The 21170-nt window shown below is 36.6% G+C and overlaps 2 protein-coding genes across 11 annotated transcripts in view; one reads left to right on the top strand and one right to left on the bottom strand.

Moving 5' to 3' along the window:
* Positions 1-5050, bottom strand: part of GPSM2 (G protein signaling modulator 2) — a 28285-nt gene extending 23235 nt beyond the window's left edge. For 5 of the 7 annotated variants that reach the window (XM_071751009.1, XM_071751014.1, XM_071751015.1 and 2 more), the window contains exon 1: positions 4950-5050. The gene's annotated coding sequence lies outside the window, so the exon portion shown is untranslated. Of the gene's footprint in view, positions 1-4464; positions 4678-4949 lie in introns of those variants that run through there. The other 2 variants (XM_071751011.1, XM_071751012.1) reach the window with 2 other exon arrangements.
* A 99-nt stretch (positions 5051-5149) lies between these two features.
* AKNAD1 (AKNA domain containing 1) lies at positions 5150-21016 on the top strand. 4 transcript variants are annotated; one of them, XM_071750972.1, is made up of 17 exons: positions 5150-5543; positions 6159-7297; positions 7899-7958; positions 8277-8391; positions 8513-8649; positions 8754-8813; positions 9290-9423; positions 9746-9881; positions 10517-10680; positions 11216-11303; positions 11871-11983; positions 13273-13358; positions 14884-15006; positions 15093-15203; positions 16055-16145; positions 17027-17174; positions 17507-21016. In XM_071750972.1, exons 2-17 carry the CDS (start codon positions 6233-6235, stop codon positions 17624-17626), a joined length of 2751 nt encoding a protein of 916 aa, XP_071607073.1. In that variant the 5' UTR covers positions 5150-5543; positions 6159-6232; the 3' UTR covers positions 17627-21016. The 4 variants fall into 4 exon arrangements, with proteins under 4 accessions (XP_071607073.1, XP_071607074.1, XP_071607076.1 ...); XM_071750973.1 differs by lacking the exon at positions 7899-7958; XM_071750975.1 differs by lacking the exon at positions 13273-13358 and having other exon boundaries at positions 11871-11964.
* Positions 21017-21170: the final 154 nt, after the last annotated feature.

The raw sequence follows: 21170 nt of genomic DNA, 5'->3' as shown, positions 1-21170 counted from the left end.
ACCACTACCATAGTTCCAGTTTAACTCTCCTGACTTGAGTAAGTACAAAGCTGCCCTATTAGGCATAGTAAAGGTACACCGTAGTACAAATACTTCTAAAATTAGAAATATTTAAGGCACCTGGCAATGATTCAGGCCACTTAGGGTGATCACTTAGAGTGACTGCATACAAGACAAAACCAAACAACTAGCACACACAATTCCACTAAGCAGAGTAGCACAACAAAGCAACAAGTGCACATACCAAATAGGTAAAACTGTCCAGTGATACAATGATGGACTCCTGAGTGTCTCTCACAGAAAACCTTTCCAGAATAGATCCTTTTCCTGAGAGAATCAGTATTTTACTAGAAAGCAGTGTGCTACTTCATATATGTAATTATTGTCTACTGTGCATGTTAAAGAACTGGGTGTAGCTAACAGAAGTAACCACAAGCATTTTTATTATAAGGATATTCCTGCAGAAAGTTTAAATCCTGAAGTACAGCGATTCCACACTATGACAAATGAAGAAAGGAAGCGATCATGAAGTGCCAGAAGAATACAATTAATATCCCCACAATCAGGCAACTGAAAACTAATTCTAAATGAAGCAAGATTAAGATTTCAGAAACAAGATGACAGTAGAATAACATCCTCTCTTTGCCTCAAAAAAGGCAGAATAGCTCCAAATTTTTAATATTAATTTTATACTATTATTTTATAATATGAATAGTTTGATATTATTTGATATTTAATGACACAACAAAGTATTTTTATATCTGTTTAAGTTCTGAAATTTTTACATATTGTCATTCATATATTGAACATACATACTGTGATGTCTTCTTTCCAAGCATCCCGAAACTCAAGATGAGATTTTACAATTTTTAAAATATTTAAATGCCACAACAGACTTCAATGACATTTCACAGAAAACTAGTAGTTTGTGATCCTTCCATTCTTAGCATTAGTTGGTATCATATTACCACAAGAATCGTTAAGAATTTCACTACCAAGTTTTGAATGTAAATTTGAACGTTGCTCTGTCTGCTTATTAAGGACAATCTCATCATGCAAATTAACATATACCAGATCTCGGGCATCTCGCAGCCAACAACACATTTGCTCAAGTACCTTCAGTTTGGGAAATGGAGCATGTTATATGATGTGAAAGAAAATCAGATGGGAAACTTCAACACAATGTGCTGACTATTTGCATTTAAGCTGATCAAGCAAGTTGATTACAAATCTCTGCGTAAAATGCTCCATTTAGCTCAGCTTCTTGTCCCTTAAGATCTCTTAAAAAGAAATCCTGGTAAGAGAAAGAAGACAAGCAGATTTTACAAGCATCTTGAAGTGAAAGGAATCTTAAGATTCCAAAAAGAAATAAAAATTAAAAATCCTTAGACTTACTAAGAGTAAAACACAATAGCAATTTAAGTGAAGACATGCAGATACTGTATCAAATTTACTATTTCATACTCGGACACTCAATCAGAGATTAAGCAGACATTCAATACTTCAGCAAGTTTTTATCCTGCAAGAAGCAGATGGAGCTCTCTGTATTACACAATCAAAGTGATCCATCATAGTTTAATGCCAGCAGCCACGCTTGGTGCATAACCTGTGCCCCTCTATTCTCAAATCAGAACAGCCAATACTGTCTTTGCAACTGTGAGCCTACAGCTGAACAACATACAGCTATAACCCATACAAATTATAAAATGCACAACGAACACCTGCTATAGCGAGAACACATCGGGTTCTCTTGTTTGCTTCCTATAGACACAGGTACATTTTATTTATGACACATCCCCTATGTAGATTTCAGACAAACAGTATCTCTTGAGGTGCCAAGCTGTAAACTGCTTTGGGTATTTACTCTAACTTTGGGATATGGGTGCAAATGTATTCAGAAGCTAGTCAATGCACTTTTTTCAGTCTGTGTGATGAATACTGGTTTCCATTTCGCACCTGCTGCCCACAGATTTATACACTATACATACACATTATCACACAAACACAACTGGTCACACTAGCATATCCTGTCCCCTAACAAAAAAACTATCACTAAGTAAGGTGCAAGCACCAAAGTGTCACATGCAAGGAACCAAATTCCTGTATGCACAACGATAGCAGAAAAACAGAAGTAGTAAAGAAAAAAAGAGTTAGAGAAGCTTCTTCATAGACCATGTTCGTATTCCTTATAACTCAGCTGCATTATAGTTTTTCATCCTATTTGTAAAAGCTTTATAATACACCAAGGTTTTACTACATGAACAAGAACACTTTAAACACTGCCAAATTTGAGTCCCAAGAGGGAGTTTGACATTAATAATCTGTTCAATACTACAGAAGTTTCAGACCCTCTCTAACCAGTTTTTCCGCTTCTATTTTTTTTGTCTTGCAACCCTAACGTTGGTCTCCCAAAAAAATACTACTTTTTTTGTTGTTCATACAATTATTTCTATAGCTGACTTGCTATTAGATGCCTAAATAAAAGGATTTGTCTTCCTCAGTGTTGGGTTTTTTTCACCTGGTATTTCTCAAGTCTATTCAAAGGACTATTACTATTCACAGGAATAGTAATAGAAATAACAGGTTAATTTGCAATCAGAAAGTTGTAATAGCAGTATTTAATCATTAAACAAAACAATTCCATTAAGATGTTAACCTTAAAAACTACTAAAACCAAGACCAGAACTACCACACCTGGACTAAGAAGGAATAAGCTAGGAAAAGTGAAATTGACCACAGAATTGCTACAAAAAAACCAAACCAAACCAAACCAGAATTACAAAAAGAGAAAATTACATATATCTTTCCTAGTAAATTTTAAAAGCAGGAAACCAGGGTAAACTAAAAATTACACTGTTTTAAACAAAATAGAAAAATCCAGATAAACCGTAAAACAAGAGGAACGCCCCACATGTATTAAGAGCATTTATTTTTAGAAAAATCAATCATTTCTTAATAAATTTTTTTCTTCATAACTAGTGAAAAAACTAGTGAAAAACTGCTTTCCAAATCATATTGTGCATGGGGATCTGAAGAACAGTGGTTCGGTAAATTGGTCTGCTAGCATTTGTTGACAAGAAAAGGCTCAGGACTGACACTGGAAAGAGTTCTAGCAAAGCATGAATAAACTCCCACCCTGACAAAGTGTAAGAGGCAAGACCCATTTTCAAAACTGAGTTGATCTCCTCTGCAACATGACAAAAGAAACAGGTGTTTTATCTTTTTTGCAATGCTTTTTACTCAACATTAATACTAGAAGAGACTGGCTTGCTGACTACCAAAATAACATCAAAGAGGAGAAAGAACTGTATATCTCTACATATCTCAGGAAAAAAGAAATTTAAAATTTTAAGCCAAGTGACAATGAGCACAAAAACAGAACAGTAAAACGTATATCAATACCTTTTCAAAAATTTAAGCTAATCATAAATTCTGAAGTAACCCCCCAGCAAGAGCAGCAGGAATGTACAATACAAGCTGCTCGAAAGAGCTACAAGAGCATTTCAATAACAGCATTATAAATAAAGCAACAGGCAGGACCCACATAGGTTTCTTTTAGTCCAGTAGTGCTGTCTTAAGTTTCAGGTAAATTTTGTCAGAGCTTCAAGTGGAAGTAACTGAAAGTATAGAGTCCTTCCCACCAAAGAACCAGCGTTTGGAGGTCTAGGTAACTATTAATGGAACTAGTAAGAAGGAACACTAGAACATGCCTACAAATTGGTTTAAATGTACAATAAAATATATAAGCAAAGAATTTAGACAGAATGCATTGTGAGGAATCCCTTTTTTGCTGACATTTCCAGCTCTAATAAAATTGTTACTTAAACAAAACTTATAAAGTTTTCAAAATTTAAGAAGGGACTGGAATCTCTTAACTGATCTCGAGATGCAAGCCTGAGCACATTCTTCTGAATTCTGAGCTGTCTGCACTGCTCACCATGGCAACCCAGGATGCATGCATCCTGCAGCCTGTTGGCAAGAATCTAACAAAAACAGCACATTCAGCTGAAAAAGCTTCTAAAGCTGAAGAAAGGTTGCAAATTCAAGGCAGAGTACAACTTGTGTCTTCATACTCTACTCAATGAAGAAATACAGGAGGATTCCTGAACAACTAGGCTCCTTTGTTCAAAACCTGAGTAAGCAAGACAGGGGTAGGAACTAGACTGGCAAAGGGTACAGTCTCATGGATAGGAGACTCTCTCCTAGTTTTATTAGACCAAGTATGGTATAATCTGAGTGCAGATATGACACAACATAACGTCTAACCCGAATTCAGCACGAGTTTAGAGAATGTTTCCTGTGTACTTCGCCCCTTAGTGTTTGTAACTCCTTCTTTCATGTTACATTAATAACCTAATTAATTCCCTTCCCTTAAAATTTAATTTACAATTTATGACCTTTATCTTTCCTGTTAAGCCCAGCACAACTATTACCCCATGTAATGCCTTTTTGCTACTAACTCACCTCAGAGCTACAAGGGTAATCTCTCAATGATAGACAGTCAATAAAGGATGGTGGTACAGGCATGTCCAGCTTTCACTTCCAAGTGAGGCTGACAGCTGCCAGGAATACCACTTACAGTCAAATTACAGGGCTTCGGACACCACCAGTGGCCTTCCAAAGACGACTAAACGGCAAGTTTACTCGCCAACACATCAGGCCGCCTAGAAGCGGCTCTGAGACAAAGGCCGCAGCAGCCTTGCGAAGCCGGGCCGGAGGCTGCAGTTCTGCCGCCAGAGCCGTGCTGGGAGCCCCCGTCAGCGGCGGGGACGCAGGTGCTGACAGGCAGCGGGGTCCTACCTGGGCCGCCACAGCGGCTGCTCTCCCCAAAGCCCCCCTTTCCTTCCCGGCACCCAGCGACACGACTCCTCGCACCAACCGCTGCCGACTCAGAGACGGCGGACAGAGAGCACCCGTTCCCTTCCCGCCCTTCCCGCCCTTCCCCTCACCTCACCGGCTGCGCGTTCCGCCAGGCTGACGGGCCGCGCGGCGACTGCAGCTCCCACCGCCACCGGCGCCGCCCGCCCACGCGCAGCCGCTCTTCGAACGCGCCAATCCCCGCGCGCCCTCCCGGGGCGGGGCCAACGGCTCCCGGCCGCCCCGCCCCGCCCCGCCGGAAGGCGGCGGAGCTCACGCACACCCGGGTGGGTGGGGCAGCCGCGGTCGGCAGAGCTGGGGTGCGGGCACAGGTGGCGGGCAGGGATCTCCCAGAGTCGGGTCCGGGAGGCAGTGGCAGCCATGCCGCTCCGCCCCGCTGCCGCGATCAAGTTACCGACGTGTAAGCGGACACCGCGGCAGCGCAATACGCAGCCCACCTGGAGCCCCGGCGGGCCCAGAAGCATCGCCCCCCCCCTTCCCCCTCCGGCTGCTGGAGCAGTGCTCGGTCCTGTCCCCACAGGAGCGGGACTGCAGCCGAGCCCAGTCCCCCCCGTCCGCCACACACGGTTTAGTGGGATTTGTCACAAAAGCTCCACTGCCCGCAGAGCACGAAAAGCCGAGCTGGGCAGCTGACAGGAACTCCACCGCCTACGGGAACCCGTGCTGTAAGTTCGCTTCTTTCTTCTCCCCCTGACAGCAGCCAAGGTGGAACAACGTATAAATGAAGCTGACAAGAGGGAACATTACTTGGGGATCATAGTCATAGCGTTTTATCCGATTTATCGGATTCATCCCATTTAAGGGATGAGAAATAAATGGAGAAATCCAATGATTTTTCTCTGATGCAGAGGCTGAAAAAACACATAGCAGGGGGGTGGGAGGGGACAAAGTCTGAGAACTTGGGTTTTTTTCATGGGGTTGGAGTTTGTTGTTGTGTTTTTGTTTGCCTGTTGTTTTTTGTGGGGTTTTTATTTTTTTTTAAACTGTTTGCTCTGTTACCAAGGGGGTTTAGGGGGCTTTGTGTATTATGCTACTGAGGGATCAACAAGCAAGGACTGGTACCTGGCACTAAGCTCAATTCTTTTCCCAGTTCTTTGGCATTTGGGTCTCCATTTCCTCCAGTAGTTAAATTCAGAATTACACTACTGTAAATATGAAAACATCCTTCATCCTTCCCCCTCAGGGGGATGGTTCTGCAAGACCTACAGTAGGTACAAGATTGATATCAGATATTCTCAAATGTATTTAAGTATAAAATAACTATTACTCATACATTACAGATTTCGACCCATGTAAGGAAAGCTCTATCCAAAATTGGAGAAGCAATGACACTCCTATTTTACATTAACTGGATATGGAAACTACAAAAAAATACAAACTCTCGGACTGGATAAAAACCCAAACGAATAGTTCCTTTTCAGATCAATTAAGCTTTATCACAGATGATGAGGAACAAGATGACTTACCTTATGATGGAGATGTAGGAATAACCTGTAAATACGATAATTCAGATAAGCTGAATTACTCTACTTGTACAAAAGATATTTCTGATATTTTAAAATTAGCCTGTTCTGAAGATAACAGAAATGTAAGAGCAACAGCAAATTATGAAACTCAACCACAGCCTGAAGAATTTCCCAGTCACCTCAGAGGTGCCACAGGAACAACAGGAATTTCAGTTGACATGTCTGAAAATGAAGCTTCCTTTAAGAAGGAATTACATGTTGGTGATTTTAGTAGACCAGATAGCAGAGAATGTCTACCTAAAGCAAAAATGTCCAGTGTCCTTTTGCATCATTTTTCTAAGGGAGAGTTATTAAACACATGCCAGTTAATTGAGTGTGAGACAATACCAGAGGCATCCTTTACTGAAAGTATCGATGACACTGTGAACAAACCTGAGCCCTCAGGACATGTCAAAGGCCCTGTAGAGCATGAAGAATGGGCAACTGATTTTGAAGAGTACCACTTAAAAAAGCACGAGGAAGTAAACACTGGTGATAAAAATAAAAATTCACTAAATGAAAATACATGTGTTTCAAAGAAACCTATTTCTTCTACTGCTAAGTGTGTGGGCAGACAAAAAAATTCACAACTGTTGAATGAGAAGGAAGATACACACGTATTTCAAAACATGAAAGAGAGAGACCTGTTTAAGAAAAGAGTTTCACCTCATGAGCTCAAATACAGCCAAAATCAAGGACCCTATTGCCTTCCTGACTTGTCTCAAGTTGCTTCAGAAGTACAAAAAAGAAGTGACAATGATGACCTAGTTCCTACAACTGAAAACACAAAATCCTTCCCTGTTTTGCTAAGTAAATCATTAATTGTGAACAGCATTCCAGAAAATAAGAACTACTTCAATTCTGCTCAAGTAGAGAATCAAGAAGTATGTCCAGAACTGCTGCAACAGCTAGAGGTAGTTGTTTTTAAAAACTCTTGATAGTGATGTTTACCATAAGACCACCATACTTATTTACCATGACTAGTTCATGAGTCCATAGGTATCAGCGAGTGTATCAGTTTTGTCTACAATTGATTTTCACAAATAAAAGTAGTGGGGCTGAATTTATATACAACTTTCATTACTATTTAATGATGCTTTTAAGTATTATTTGCAGTTACAAAGCATCCTCCCAAATCATTAGGAAATTAATTATTTCTTGTACTGTATGTAAATGTTTAAATTCACCAAAAGTAATAAATAGAAAATTTCTTCTAGAATTTTTTTTCTTAGTGTGCCTGTGTTTATGCTAGACATCTTTGCCTTTTTTCACATCTTAACACTCTTCAGCTATGTATACTGGTATTTACTGACAAGTCAATTCTTCATAAAGGATTTTACAACAAACCACTTCTGAAGTTAATTAGATAATCACTTACCAATTTTATACCCTGCTATGCAGTTCACTCAGAGTACTGTACAGATGCTTAAGTCCATTCCTAGATTTGTATCTTAGTAAATAATTCAAGATACAAGTTTTAATAATTTTCCCTACTTTTTCCTGTCTGTAAACAAGATGCTGGCACATCATGCTGACACCCAGAATCATACTGACCATCTGAGATTCAATTCTAAGGTAAATCTCTCAAAAGACATTTTTAAATTAATTCTTCTTTATGACTATTAATATTCCCCAAAAACTATTCTGTCACCTTCATGCTGTATTTATCACTTATATAAATCCTCTTTAGATTTTTACAACGTAGAGTTGGGGTATTTTAAGTATTTTTACAATGTCACAATATGAATATATCAGGTTCTACAGAAAGTTTTATGCTGTTGTAGTAAACATTAATATTAATTTGTCCTCATTATCTTGAGGGGTTTTTTTTTATTTTTATGTCCACAGGTGTTTTATACATAGTTTCTATAACCAGAGTTCTTATTTTAACAGATACTTCCCAAGTCAGATTTTCTAAATGCCAGCCTTGCCATTTACTCAGGAGGCACTGGGACATCCTCTGAAGTCTTTACATCACACGCTCCTGTCCCTACAGAATCTACACTTGGTTTGTCTAAAGCAAATAAATAAAGTTACAGTAACTATGCAAATTACTTAAGTAATTTGATAGAGCTTTTGAGTAGACATTTTGGGCAAGTGTTCCAGTTGATTGATCTTGTATTATGTAGGATTACAATGTAGATCAACAGCATCAGCATCACCAGAAGCACACTGTCTACCTCCTGCTAATTTACTGCCAGAGCTAACATTTGGAGAAAAGATGTCTCGGATACTAAAGGATCAGACAGATCAACTGACAAAGAAAGTAAAGAGCTCTGTTTCAATATATACTTTGCAATATATATTTTATACTTATTTAGCAATACAATTTTTAAAAAACAAATAAATGTCTAACATTTTGTCTTACAGGTGGAAGACTTCTCTAAGTGTATGACCCAAGAGACATTCCTTTCACAAGACAACTGTCTGGTAAATTAACTTTATGTTTTCACTTCTCATCTGAAATTATATATAGGGGCAGACTCTCAATTTTATGGCAAGATACTCCATGTTATCCTGAAACAGATGGTTAGAAATTCTCAATATCAGACTGAAGTGATGAGTGTAAAAGGCAGAGGTAGTGTTCAGTAGGTGGCTGAATTGCTAGATCTGTTTTAAGGATTACAATTTAAATTATTAGTGAAAGGCCTTAAGTTGCCACATAAGTTAGGAATTTTGACATGTAAGGTATCAGAAGTCATGGTTTAGTATTTTACTTGCACACAGTAGAGTAGTAGAGAGTGCTAAGTGGACACACAGGATGCAGTCCTGTTCCAGTTCAGAGCAGTAGAAAAATTCTTACCAACATCACTGCAAATAGCATCTGACTTACATAGTATGCATACGTAACTATCACTATGGCTTCCTAATCATAATGCATTTGCTGTTCAATTATTTATTTGCAGGCATTAAATCAACTGAAAAGTTTCCTCAATGCCTTGGAAAGGAATTACTTAACAGCAAGAGAAAAGCATCGTCATTTACAATTGCAGAACTACAAGGACACCTCTATCAACGTTGGAGAGTTTGATCCTGAAAGGTTAGAAGTGCTAAACAGTACATTAGTATATTTTCCATATTTAGAGTGTCTTACAACCATTATCTATCAAAACTTTTCTGAAATCAAAACATCTTAATGTTATATGTGGTAAGCTAGAAGTGATTTGGCCACAATTCATCCTGGGCTTTACATAACCTTAGGATACCTAATTGATGAATTCAAGTTCTTAAAAGGGACGCTGTGAACTCCATTATTTTACTTTTTCCTATAGGAAGTGTACTGCAATGCCCAGTATGGTTATCATATTAAGAAACAGAGTACCTTTCAGATTTCACTAACTGTGTATTACATTCACATTTAGAAAGGTGGAAGGGGAAATATTTAGACTTGGCATGCTGCTGGAAGACATCCAAGAACAAACTGATGACAGCAAATGCATCTTGACTTCTTTGATTACTTCCTATGAATCTGTCCAGTCATCATATTGTCTTTCTGAGGTAACTCAGAGTTTTATTAAAGACAACATTACTCTGTTGTATTGATGCAAGTCTCAAAAACCTTTAGTGTGGTAGTACTATTATTCTCCTCTAATAAGAGCCATGTTACTTGAAAGAAAATGTTGGGGTTTTTCCCCATGAAATATTAGCTTCATAGTATTTCATTATGACAGAAACCTAACTGTAAGAACACAGTTTCTCTGAATATTCTTAATCCCAGCTTCAAAAACATTTATTTCAGAATAAGAAAATAAGAGCAGCACTTTAACTTTTACAAAGCTGTCTTTGCTTTTAGAATTAATCACTGTCACTTAATTGGAAGAAATATTACATGATTTAAGATTCTTGAAATGCAGAAGTAGTAGAAGACCAAACATGATTGTGCTATAGAAAATTGAGCTCACTGATAAGTATGGTAATCTTTTGCTCTGGATCAGAAATGCACAAAGAAAATCTTACTTCTCTGTAGATACACAAAAGGTCATATCACCAAATGCTTTCAAGTCCATGTTTCAGAAAATATTTTTCTCTGAATCCCAAGTTAGAGACACTTGGAAAATGCTGGCTGGTAGAAGTCATGTACTTGCAATGCAGTGACCACATACTAAAGTATCTATGCTATGATTACATTCCAGAGCTCAGTAGTTCCAAGCATTACTGATCCTCCAGAACGAAGAGGTATTGAAACTGCATTTGTTCACAAGAACAACGAGGAAGACAGAAGTCAGACAACAAATGGAATCTCACAGACAAATCCATTTGCTTTGCGGGGCTGTAAGTGCAATCTTTGTCTTCACATGTAAGTGAAAACTTTAAAACTGCTATTCAAGTTTTTATTAAAATTTACCTAAAATTATTTGCTGAACATAGAAAATTGGGATGGCTGGAATATTTGAAAACAACAGAAATATTTCCAGAATAAAACTTCTACTGAATGCTGTAACTACAGACCCAAGAATTACCAGCCTGGCATTCCTACCTTCCTGGGTCTCACAGACCTTAAAAGTATGTCCTGAAGCCAGAACACTATGATCAGTGTTATGAGGAGTTAAATCATAACCCTGTATAAAATGCATTTCAACCACACAAATTCCAGATGAGAATGACTTGTCAAATTACAGTGCCAGTAAAAAAATCATTTGGCAATATCTGTATGGTATTTTTAACTAATCAAGGGAGTGATGCAGACATTGACATAATTAGCCATCAAAACTTTGTGAAACAGGTCTAGATACCATCCCTGCCCTACCAGGGAGCAATTCATTAATCATTTTAATTTCATGTTAATTAGTGCGATTAATAAAACCAAAACTCTTTCCTTTTAACCAATTAAGGTTACAAAAGAGAGCTGAACCAACTTCAAGAAGAGAAACAGAGTCTCTTAGAAAAGGAGGTCTGCCAGCAAACAAGCATCGATCCAAGGTAATGGTATAAGAACTGTTTCCATGCTCTCTTTTTTGTATTTAGATTTTCTTATTCAGCTTTGACATCACACAACACTTTTCAGTCTTTGCACAGCATGATGGCTCCACTGTTGATATACTACAGCATATCACAACATAGCTCTATTGATTTCCAAAGTAAAAATGTAAGGAAAGACTCTCTAACATTTTTTAAGTTTGTGAAGAAATTTGCTTCTCCCAGGAAAGCCTGAACTGTGTTTACTAACCTGTCTTTGTTTTTTTTAAGAAAACAAAAACCAAGAGATCCATTTTCTTTTCTACAGAAATACTTCATTTTAGGGCACTGAGATTAATTATATATGCTGATCCTTCTCAAAGCAACATGAAAGCCTGTCTCGGATTCCAACTTCACAGAAGTACTCAAAGTTCATCCAGTCTGCTCTACAGTTAGAGGTGTAAATATATAAGTAAAATTGTAGAGTTAATGGAAACTAAAAGCAACTAAATGCAAATTATGCCACTGTAACACTATTTAATATGTACACAGGGATATAAACAATCATATATAAATTTTTTTTCCTTCTAGGTGCAACAGAGATTCCCTTTGCTTGAAGAAAAATACACTGCTGAAGGTCTTGCATCCCACTGTCAGTGTACATTAGGTCAAAAATTTAATGCAGGTAAAGAAAGTATGAAAGGGTAAGTGTACTGCATGTTTTGGCGAGTCACAGACATGGTTATCTACAGCTAAGTGAACAGACATATGCATGTACATTGGAATGTATCTATACTGGACTTTGCAGGAAACACCAAATAATGTCACTAATACGTATAAAAGGAAAGGATTATCTGCTTTCAAGTTTATCACCAGTTAATCATGAGGTATTTGATATATCAGACCCCCAAAATTTTAAAGAGGTAATTATATTCATATTACGAAGGAGGCCATTGCAGTGACCAGTATAATGTTTATGCTGCTTAAATGGCACAGTTATTAGTGTGTTAAGATGTGAGCTTAGTTTTTGTTCCCTATTGAGCAGTGCAAGTCAGCATCCCAAATTGGCACGATTGCAAAGTGTTCAGCAAGGAAAAACATTTGAAATTATCATTTCATGAACTACTCTGATAGGCCTGGAAGGAGAGCATTTTGATACATCTGGATGGATTTCAAGAGTAAGGGTCAATCCCTGAAGCTTCATTTACAGAAACATCAGCGTGATAAAATAACCATACATGGGTTATTGTAGAGTTTTAAATTTTGACAAATTTAATCTCTATCCAAAGCAAGGTCATATAATACATGCAGTGTAGAAAACAGTATTAATCTAGATACACTCTCAGATTTTTTTACAGATTAGATTTTAACATTCAGCTAGTAAAGCTCACAGCTTCCATTTTTTTTTCCTCTGTCATTTAAGGAAAGTTAGTTTAATCTTCTGGTAGTTGTTTCCATGAACAGATGGCAAACTTTCCAGACACTGTATGCTTTAAATTGAAAATATGTATGTCAAATAAGGCATAAAAGGAGCCTTGTTTCTTGTTCCGTCAGAAGGTATATCTCAACTATTCCTCTAATTATGTAAAGTAAAATTAAAATCTTAATAGCTCCCAGTTACTAAGAAACTGTTATCTTTACTATTGATAGTATTTAGATGCAACATATGTCAACACCTGTATAGGATTCACACTACTTTGCAATCTAAAGATGTGATTATCAAGACCTCTACTTTTAGCCATATTTAGCTCAGGTAAGTCAGGGTCCTTTTGTTAGAAAATGTCCTTTAACTAATGGGACTATTATTTTGCATTTGTTTAATTTTTAAAGTTCTACTTACCACCTTTTCAGACAACTGATACAGGTACAAATCTTTCTATGAGTAAATCTGATTTCAACTAAGAAGTGCTCAAATATTAAAATAATATTAAAATAATACATTCATAAGGCTTGTTGTAAGTCTTAAAATACCATTCTGTTTTCATGCCCAAAGAAACACAAACATCCAGGAAAAGAACACTGCAACATGTTCACTCTTCAATCATAGAAAACCAACTGATTTATCAGATACTAACCTGAGTAAGTAGTGATAGCATAAAAGGTGAGAACCATACTTATGCCTACTATCCAATCCTGTTAAGAAATACATTTTTGTCCTGTTTTAGCAGCATGAAAATTCTTTTCTAGTTTTAACAAACGTTACTACTTAGTACAGCACCATACACTAAGAATAAAAAGGAGACTAAAGAGGCCAGCCAAGTTAAATTCACTTTAGATGTCTCGGTGACAACCCAAGAGGCAAGAGACAAGCTGCAACAGAATTTGAAATTAGATATGGAGAGAAGTTTTAAGCCTTGGTCTAGTCAGACACTTAAGCATTTTCCCCTTGTGAGGCTGTAGCATCTCCATCCTCAGAGATACTCAAAACTCATCTGGGCAAGGTCCTAAGCAACTTCCTTTAAGAGGGGAACTGGGCAAGACTATTTCCCTAAGTCCTATCCAACCTAAATTAATCAGTAATTGTAATTTACAATTTTAGCTGTAGTTTCCAAATATAACTGCTATTAATATGTTCAAAAGCATACCAGAGGTGTGAACACAATGCTTTGATTTTGATTTTTTTTCTGTAAATGCATTTATTTCATGTCCTAGAAGGAGATTACAAAGTTAGTGACGGAAGTGTTTCACGTCAGTACTTCTACTTTCATTTTTTTTATTCACCTGTAATATTTTGCATGAAAACATAGGAAAACTTTTCCTATACCTTTTATCCATTCCGGGTTAACATAGATGAGAAGCATTCCCCTTCCTTAGTCCAGCTTCTAATAATATAATTTCACTGACTCCAAACTAGAGCCCACAAAAGGCTGCAGTGAGCTACTTTAGTCAGCTGTCAAGTCATGGAAGACCAGCTCTACAGATTCACTAAGAATCTGTCAGCATCTGTTTCTCTTAGGGCATCCCCATTTTCTTTCCACTGAAGAACACTGTGTATCTGTTAGTACCCAACAACTGAAAGAGGAAAGTATGACCTGTCCTAGATTCAGTTTTAAGCCTGAAGATGTAGGTTATTCTTACCTTGGTCTACCTTTTGCCTTGGCTTCTCTGTGATATCCTTTCATTTTAATATAATACACTGGGGCCATAATTGTTGGCACTATTTTTTTGCATTTGCTACAACAGTGCCTTACAAGATCCTCCCAAATTCTCTTTTCACATTGCTTTAGGCTGCATTGTTTTTGTAGCACCTGAGCTTGTAGAAATTTCAACCTTGAAAACAAAAAAACTAAGGACAGGGAAATGGAGAGCTTCATTTAAGGAAAAGAAAAAAAAAAAAAAAAAAAAAAGGAAAGAATACCACCAAACAGTTCTGGGACTGGAAGCACTGACCATCAAAAAACACCATACATTTAAGGCATCAGTGAGGTCTGAAAGCCAGTCTTTAAAGTTCAATCCCCACCTGTAAAACTGAGGCTAAACTATTTTCAAATTATAGTTGTATAAATGGCTCAGAAATAAGTGCTGAAAGCCAATCAGTTACCTAGGTACACAGGCCAGAATTCCTAATATTTCAGAGATTTTTAATGTATTTTTTTTATTTTAGGCAGTGATTCAGAAGACTTCTCAGCCTATGATTCTTACAATGATTCACAAAGTGAGAAACTTACTAACTGCGAGACTGAAAGTTACAAAACATTCAATGTAAGATTATGTGGAGAGAGAAAAGGTATAATGATTGCTAAACTACTAAAATCTACACAGAAACATTCTTGTCTATAGTGTTTGTTTTTCTAAACATGTCATTGTTTTCAGGATTTAGATGCGGATGCACTAGAGGAAGCAGAGATCAGTTTAAACTTGGGAATTACAAAGAATCTGTTCCATCTTGTGCTTTACATAGAAGTAAAAGTGATAATTCTTCCTGTAAGTATGATGTATTATTGAAGTAATTGCCAATTACAGGCTTTGTTTTAAGAGTCAGAAATCCACACTGCACACAAATTGGACATAATTTGATTTTGTATAAGCCATGAGCAGCACTGTAGCTAAACAGTGGATGTGTACAAATCTTGAAAAGCAAGATCAGCAAATCCAACTTACACATACCTAGCCAAGTTTAATCCTCATACACAAAAACTTTAACCTTCTCTGGTCCCTTATGAGAAGTCCCTTTCTAATTTCATTTATGACAAAAAAATCTCATTTTGCTGTGCCACATGGAAGAATACTGAATTGGACATCACTGCACTAAGTTTTTCAGTGCTTGCTGTTACCTCATGTAAAGTAGTACTCAAGAAAATTCTAACTACACTCAAATTATGTGACAAGCAAAGTCAAGGAAAGCCTAATTTAAAAAAAAATGTTGACCATGTAGCTTTTAAAGTCACTTACCTCATACTTCTGTCTATATATTTTAAGAAGAAATTGCATACAAAAAAACTTCAACAGTTAAAAGTATAAATTAGCTACTTTAAATACTGTAAAACTATAAATCAAAGTAGTATTCATGTAACTATTAGGAATGAGTCTGATTATTCAGCACTTCCCCCTGCAGTATTTCACTGTATTAAAGGGAATACAAATCTAAATACCATTTGTCACACAACTAAATTCAACAGAAATCAAAAGATAGTTAATCTGTCCTCATTTATAAAAAAATGTAAATATATTCCATTTTTATTCAACAATGATAGCTACTTGATTTTTTTATGGTAGAGAAAAGTGCTAAATATATAAAAAAAACCCCTTTGTCTTTGTTTTGAACATGACCTCAGCAACTCCAGCTTATTTACAGAAGAGAAGCTCTACTCAGAAGGCCCAAAAAAATAAGCAGCCAGGTCAACTTGTAAGCAGACATTATGAAAGGTAAGCTGTAGCAATAACTATACATAGTGCAATAAAAAATGCCATTGTTAAAGAGTCAGCATGGAAAAAACTCACTAGTATTACATGCTTGAGGAATTTTGTCTTTTGCAGCGCATGCTACGTATTAGAATTTATTTACTCCCAGAGCAACTGTGAAGAAGTCTTAGAGCAGTTCTTCAATTTTTCTAATTTTAGGAAGAGTCAACATCTGACTTCTTTAAGTGACACATTCAGTTAAAAAAATTTTGAATCTCACTTTATTAATAGCATGTTCCCATTCACATATTAAGAAGTACATCTGTATTAAGATGCAGTTCTGCTTGCTAACAACTCTTCTTTGTAAGTAACAGTCCTACTTTTAACTGTTGTTAACATTAAACTACAGTGGGCACCTGAAATAAGTGCATTCTTAACTATAGCACGGACTAGACTGAAACCTCAGGCAACTCTTGTTACCATAATTTTTGACAGCACGTCTCAGTAGCAGTAAATGTCCAAAGTACAACAGCTACACATGAGAATCAGTGGCACAGACTGCCCCATCCGGGAGGGTTACAGCACTGAGAACATGGTGCTATGATGAGGTAATTCCTGACTCTGCATCCTGAAATGTTTTGTCTGCAGTACAGATATAACACAAATTATAGAATGACAGATTAATTAAGGTTGGAAAAGACCTCCAAGATTGTCAAATCCAGCTATCAACTCAACACCACCAACTAAACCATGTAGACCGCGTTTCACAATTAAATAAAAAAATTCTACTTACTGTAAAATTAACTTGCAACTGAGTTTCTATGAAAGTGTATATATTTAAAAGTTTAGAAAATACTTTGCTTGTTAAAATTGTTTGTATTTTATCCTATGTATCTTATTTTTAGGCAAAACTTGGAGGCTGCCAAAACCTGCTATTCAAGCCCAAATTACAAAATTATCCCTTCATATAAATACTTACCCAGCAAGAAGTCTACCCGAAGCAAATCTGCAATCAGCCTCAGAAACAGAAATGCTGATGATTCCAATGCAAATGTAAGTCTTTAGAGTGAAAACTAAAAGCCAAAGAAGTATCTCAGGAAGAATACATCCCCGTATCATGGCACTGTTGAACATCCCCATTCTTAGCAAGCTGGTTATTACAATCTCAGCTTGTGTAGTCCATTTGAAGACAAGAAAGGAGGAAGTTAAAAAAACAGTATTTTAGATTATCTAAATTTTATTTATTAGTGAGCTTAATTTCTACTACTCAGCATGTATTCAAAGTGAAATTGCTACACAGAACCTTAAACATAACTTTCTATTCTAGACCCATGTAATCATCTGCCTTGAGTATTAAAAAGGGTGCATTTTCTTACTCCCAACAGATTTTGAGTTCTACACTGGATCATGCCATACAGACAGCAAACAGTTTGAAGAAAGCTACAGAACGAATGGTACAAGCAGTTTCAGAAGATCTAGCTAAAGCTAAAAGAAAACAACTTTAATTACCCAGTTTAAAATGTTATGTAATTGTTCTGGTTGATACTGAAGTACCAATATTTCTGCAAATATAAAATGATAAATACAAAGATCAGAAAGCCAGCTGATTTTGCCAGCTGTTCTGTAGCTATCAGCACTAAACTAAACCAGACCAGAGCACATTTGTATTTCACATGTTTACACTGTCTCAGAACTAGACAACAAATCACTAATCCTATTGGAAGTCTTTAGTATGTTGGCTAACTCCTGTTACTGCTCACAGCTACCTTCTCTAAACATTCACTTAAGATAGTTTAATAAAAGCTGGCATAAAAAGCAAGATTAACTTCTGGAATTCTGATTCCTCCCCATCTCCAAGTAGGAGAATAGATCTCAGTCATTACAACATATATTTTCTTACCACACCTTAGCAGCAGCTGCTTAAGCACATCAGCAAAGGAAAACATCCTCTCTACTGGAGACATCAGTAAGCACCATGATAACATACCAAGTCATAGTTAACATATGTAATTACTTTGTTTTTAGAGTGCCCTACATTGAGAGTCATTTGTTTTGAAGATACTTCCTTGCCTGTCTCAGTAACTGAGTAATACCATTTGTTGCCTATGTGTTCCTAACAGAGGCATATAGCATCCTTACTTTGTCAGATATATCTGGCTTTGAAATTCTAGCTGATGGTAAGCTGGAAAAATATTTTAATACTGTAGAAATACAGTGGGCCAAGAAAAGTTATTATCTTTCTGAAATCCATGTAACTTCAGTGAATAAAAGCATGCAGCAGTTAACAGCCTTGTATTATTAGAGATGCTCTTCACTGAAGCAATTCCAAAGTACATATGGACTGATGGAAGTCATCACAAGGTGAGAAATGCCAGCACATTGCTTAAATAAGACAGTCACTTTCAGGTAAACCTGAGTGGTTTCATCAGATGATGGATACAGAGCTCATCCAGGCTGCTCATGCAAGCAGCAACAGGTAAACTTGCTGCTGTGTATCACTGGTTTAATGGCCCGAGTCGGCCTTTAGTCAGAGTTTCCACACTTCACATACAGCAATACTGTTAAATTTCCTCCCTTAGGCTTTTATTGTATATATCCTTGTAACTCGATTTGCCTCTGCTGATCATCCATGTTTTTGTGTTATTTAACATAAGACAAAAGCACAGGATAGCAAAAGCCTCACTTCCCCTCTGCTAGATTTATGTTCAGAATGCCTGTTATTACTTCCCAAATGATCTGAATAGTTGAAGTAACTGCCGTAGGTTTCCTAGATCCAATAAGAGAAGACTTATCTTCCATAAAAATCCTTCTACAACACAAGAACAGCTAGATCTTTTATCATGGGTCACCATCTGAACCTGCTGTCCTGGAACTGACAGAAAATGCCAGAAAAAGAACACATTTAAGACAAGAAGCATGACTTACATTTCTTCACAACATTCTCTGGCAAACAAAGCTCAGTCTTTCCAAATCAGCAGTGCTATCTTTATATTTAATAGCCCTATAAAGATTTTTCTTTCACATATGTTGGGGTTTTTGCCCCTCAATTTAAAGTCTGCCATTACTGCATGGTATCTCATATACTAAAGGTTCTTTGACAACTCAAGTTTCATGTGTTACTTCACACACTGGATAGGAAGGTAACAGCTCTTTCTCGGTCTGCACACTAATAGTTTTTTTTAGGCTTCCATCACCTTTTTTTCCCCTTGATCAAGGATTCTATTCCAGTTATTCTTGACAAGGAAATTATTCCACACCTTTGATTTTCCTCTCGGTCATATTTGATTCTTGTCCACATTCAACATAAGAAAAAAATTCCACTTGGAAATACACATCTTCATTATCTAGGGCAATCAGATCAACAACATCTGTGCTTACACGAAACTGGGACCACATGTACAGAGTAAGTATCTATCTGAAAACATGCAGTATGAAAAGAGGAACTTTCAAAAGTAATACTTGTACCTTGTATTAGATACTTGTACAAGTATTAGGTGTTGGAGGGAGATAGAGTTCTATCATTCCTGATCTTGGTAAAGCAATTCTTCAGCTAGAAAAAAGTAGCTTGGAAAATATTTGGAGAAAAAAAAAAACTTCTCACAGTAATTTCCCTCCACCCTGCCTTCACAAGCTTCTGTATGAAACCAAGAGCTGTTCTGAGCTACATTTTCTGTTAGATTTCTTACCTTAAAGTATCTCTTAATCTGCCTTTGCAGTGATATTCAGGTTCGTGTTCTGGAAAAAGTGGGTGATGGGTTCTCAGAAGTCTTATATTTATCAGCTATCAAATTTTGGAGCTACTGGTACCATTTAAGCCTAAAGCAGACACTTGGAGAAAGTCTAACTGATGAATATGCAAAAATAATCCAATATTTCAAGCTGATATTTCTTCAACTTTATGCAGAAAAATAAAAAATACAGTGTATTACATACTACTACAATCAATTACTTCAGTCCTTAAGTAGGACACTGATATCAGCTATTTTGTTCTATATCTATTGCTCCTAAGCTTTGAGAAAAAAAAAAAAAAATGGCAAGTATCTATGGCTTTTACACCAAACTTGAGGTTTTCTTGACAAAGTCTATTTATAATTTAAGCATACTAGTCTAGTACCTATCTGAAAATGTTCATCTTTATTAAGATGTTGAGCACTGCACTTCTTAAATACATACTTTTACTATGAATTTTTTGATATTTATAGTTATAAGCTGCAATTCAGAAAAAGAAGATAAAATTCTACTGATTTTTTTTTCCAGTTATGATACATTCAAGTTTGATGAAACACTTCAGTTAAAAAAGGTGCTGGTTCCTGTATTGACATAGAAAATAAAGTCAGCATAGGTTAGATGCTTAGCTTTGATATATTTGAAAGGTACAGCCACTTACCTGCATCATGCCCCACATCCTGCAACATTTTAGAATCTGTCATCATGCTGTCCCATTTCATTCCTCCCTGATACAAGGGCACAATTTGATCTTCTTCTGCCTTCTAATTAATTTAGTATTAACTTACCAAAGATATTATCTTGAACAAAGAGATAATCTAAGGGCAAAATTAAGGGAAAAGAACCAAGACAACTTTTCTGCAAAACAAAAAATAAATACCCTTACAGTTGAGAAAAACTTAACTAAAAAGTTGTAATTATTTTTCATTATGGCTCTTCTCTAAAATTCTACCTAAAACAAGCTAACATTTCAAGGCACATCATTTAAAACATCCCTTTAAAAAGTTCCTAAGTTTACACATAAGTGACTTTTAAGAAGAAACTAAATATTACCAATATTACAGAATTAATGCAATTTAGAATTTATTTGATCGCTTTCAACACAAATTTATGTATTTCTTAGTATGTACCAAAGAAGAAGAAAATAAGAAATACTCTTGAATGCTTCAGGTTTTGGTGTTTGATTTGCTTTTTTCTTTTCTTTTATAAAATATGAACCCATATGAAAGATTAATCCATACGCTTACCTTTTATCTCTTTTCCCCTGCCCCTACTGCCTCAAGAAAAAAGAATTTATGCTTGAAATTTTTCAAATTCTGTATC

Source organism: Heliangelus exortis, chromosome 8 (genome assembly GCF_036169615.1).
Source record: "Heliangelus exortis chromosome 8, bHelExo1.hap1, whole genome shotgun sequence".
NCBI lineage: Eukaryota > Metazoa > Chordata > Aves > Apodiformes > Trochilidae > Heliangelus > Heliangelus exortis.
This window is presented reverse-complemented; position numbering and strand designations above follow the sequence as displayed.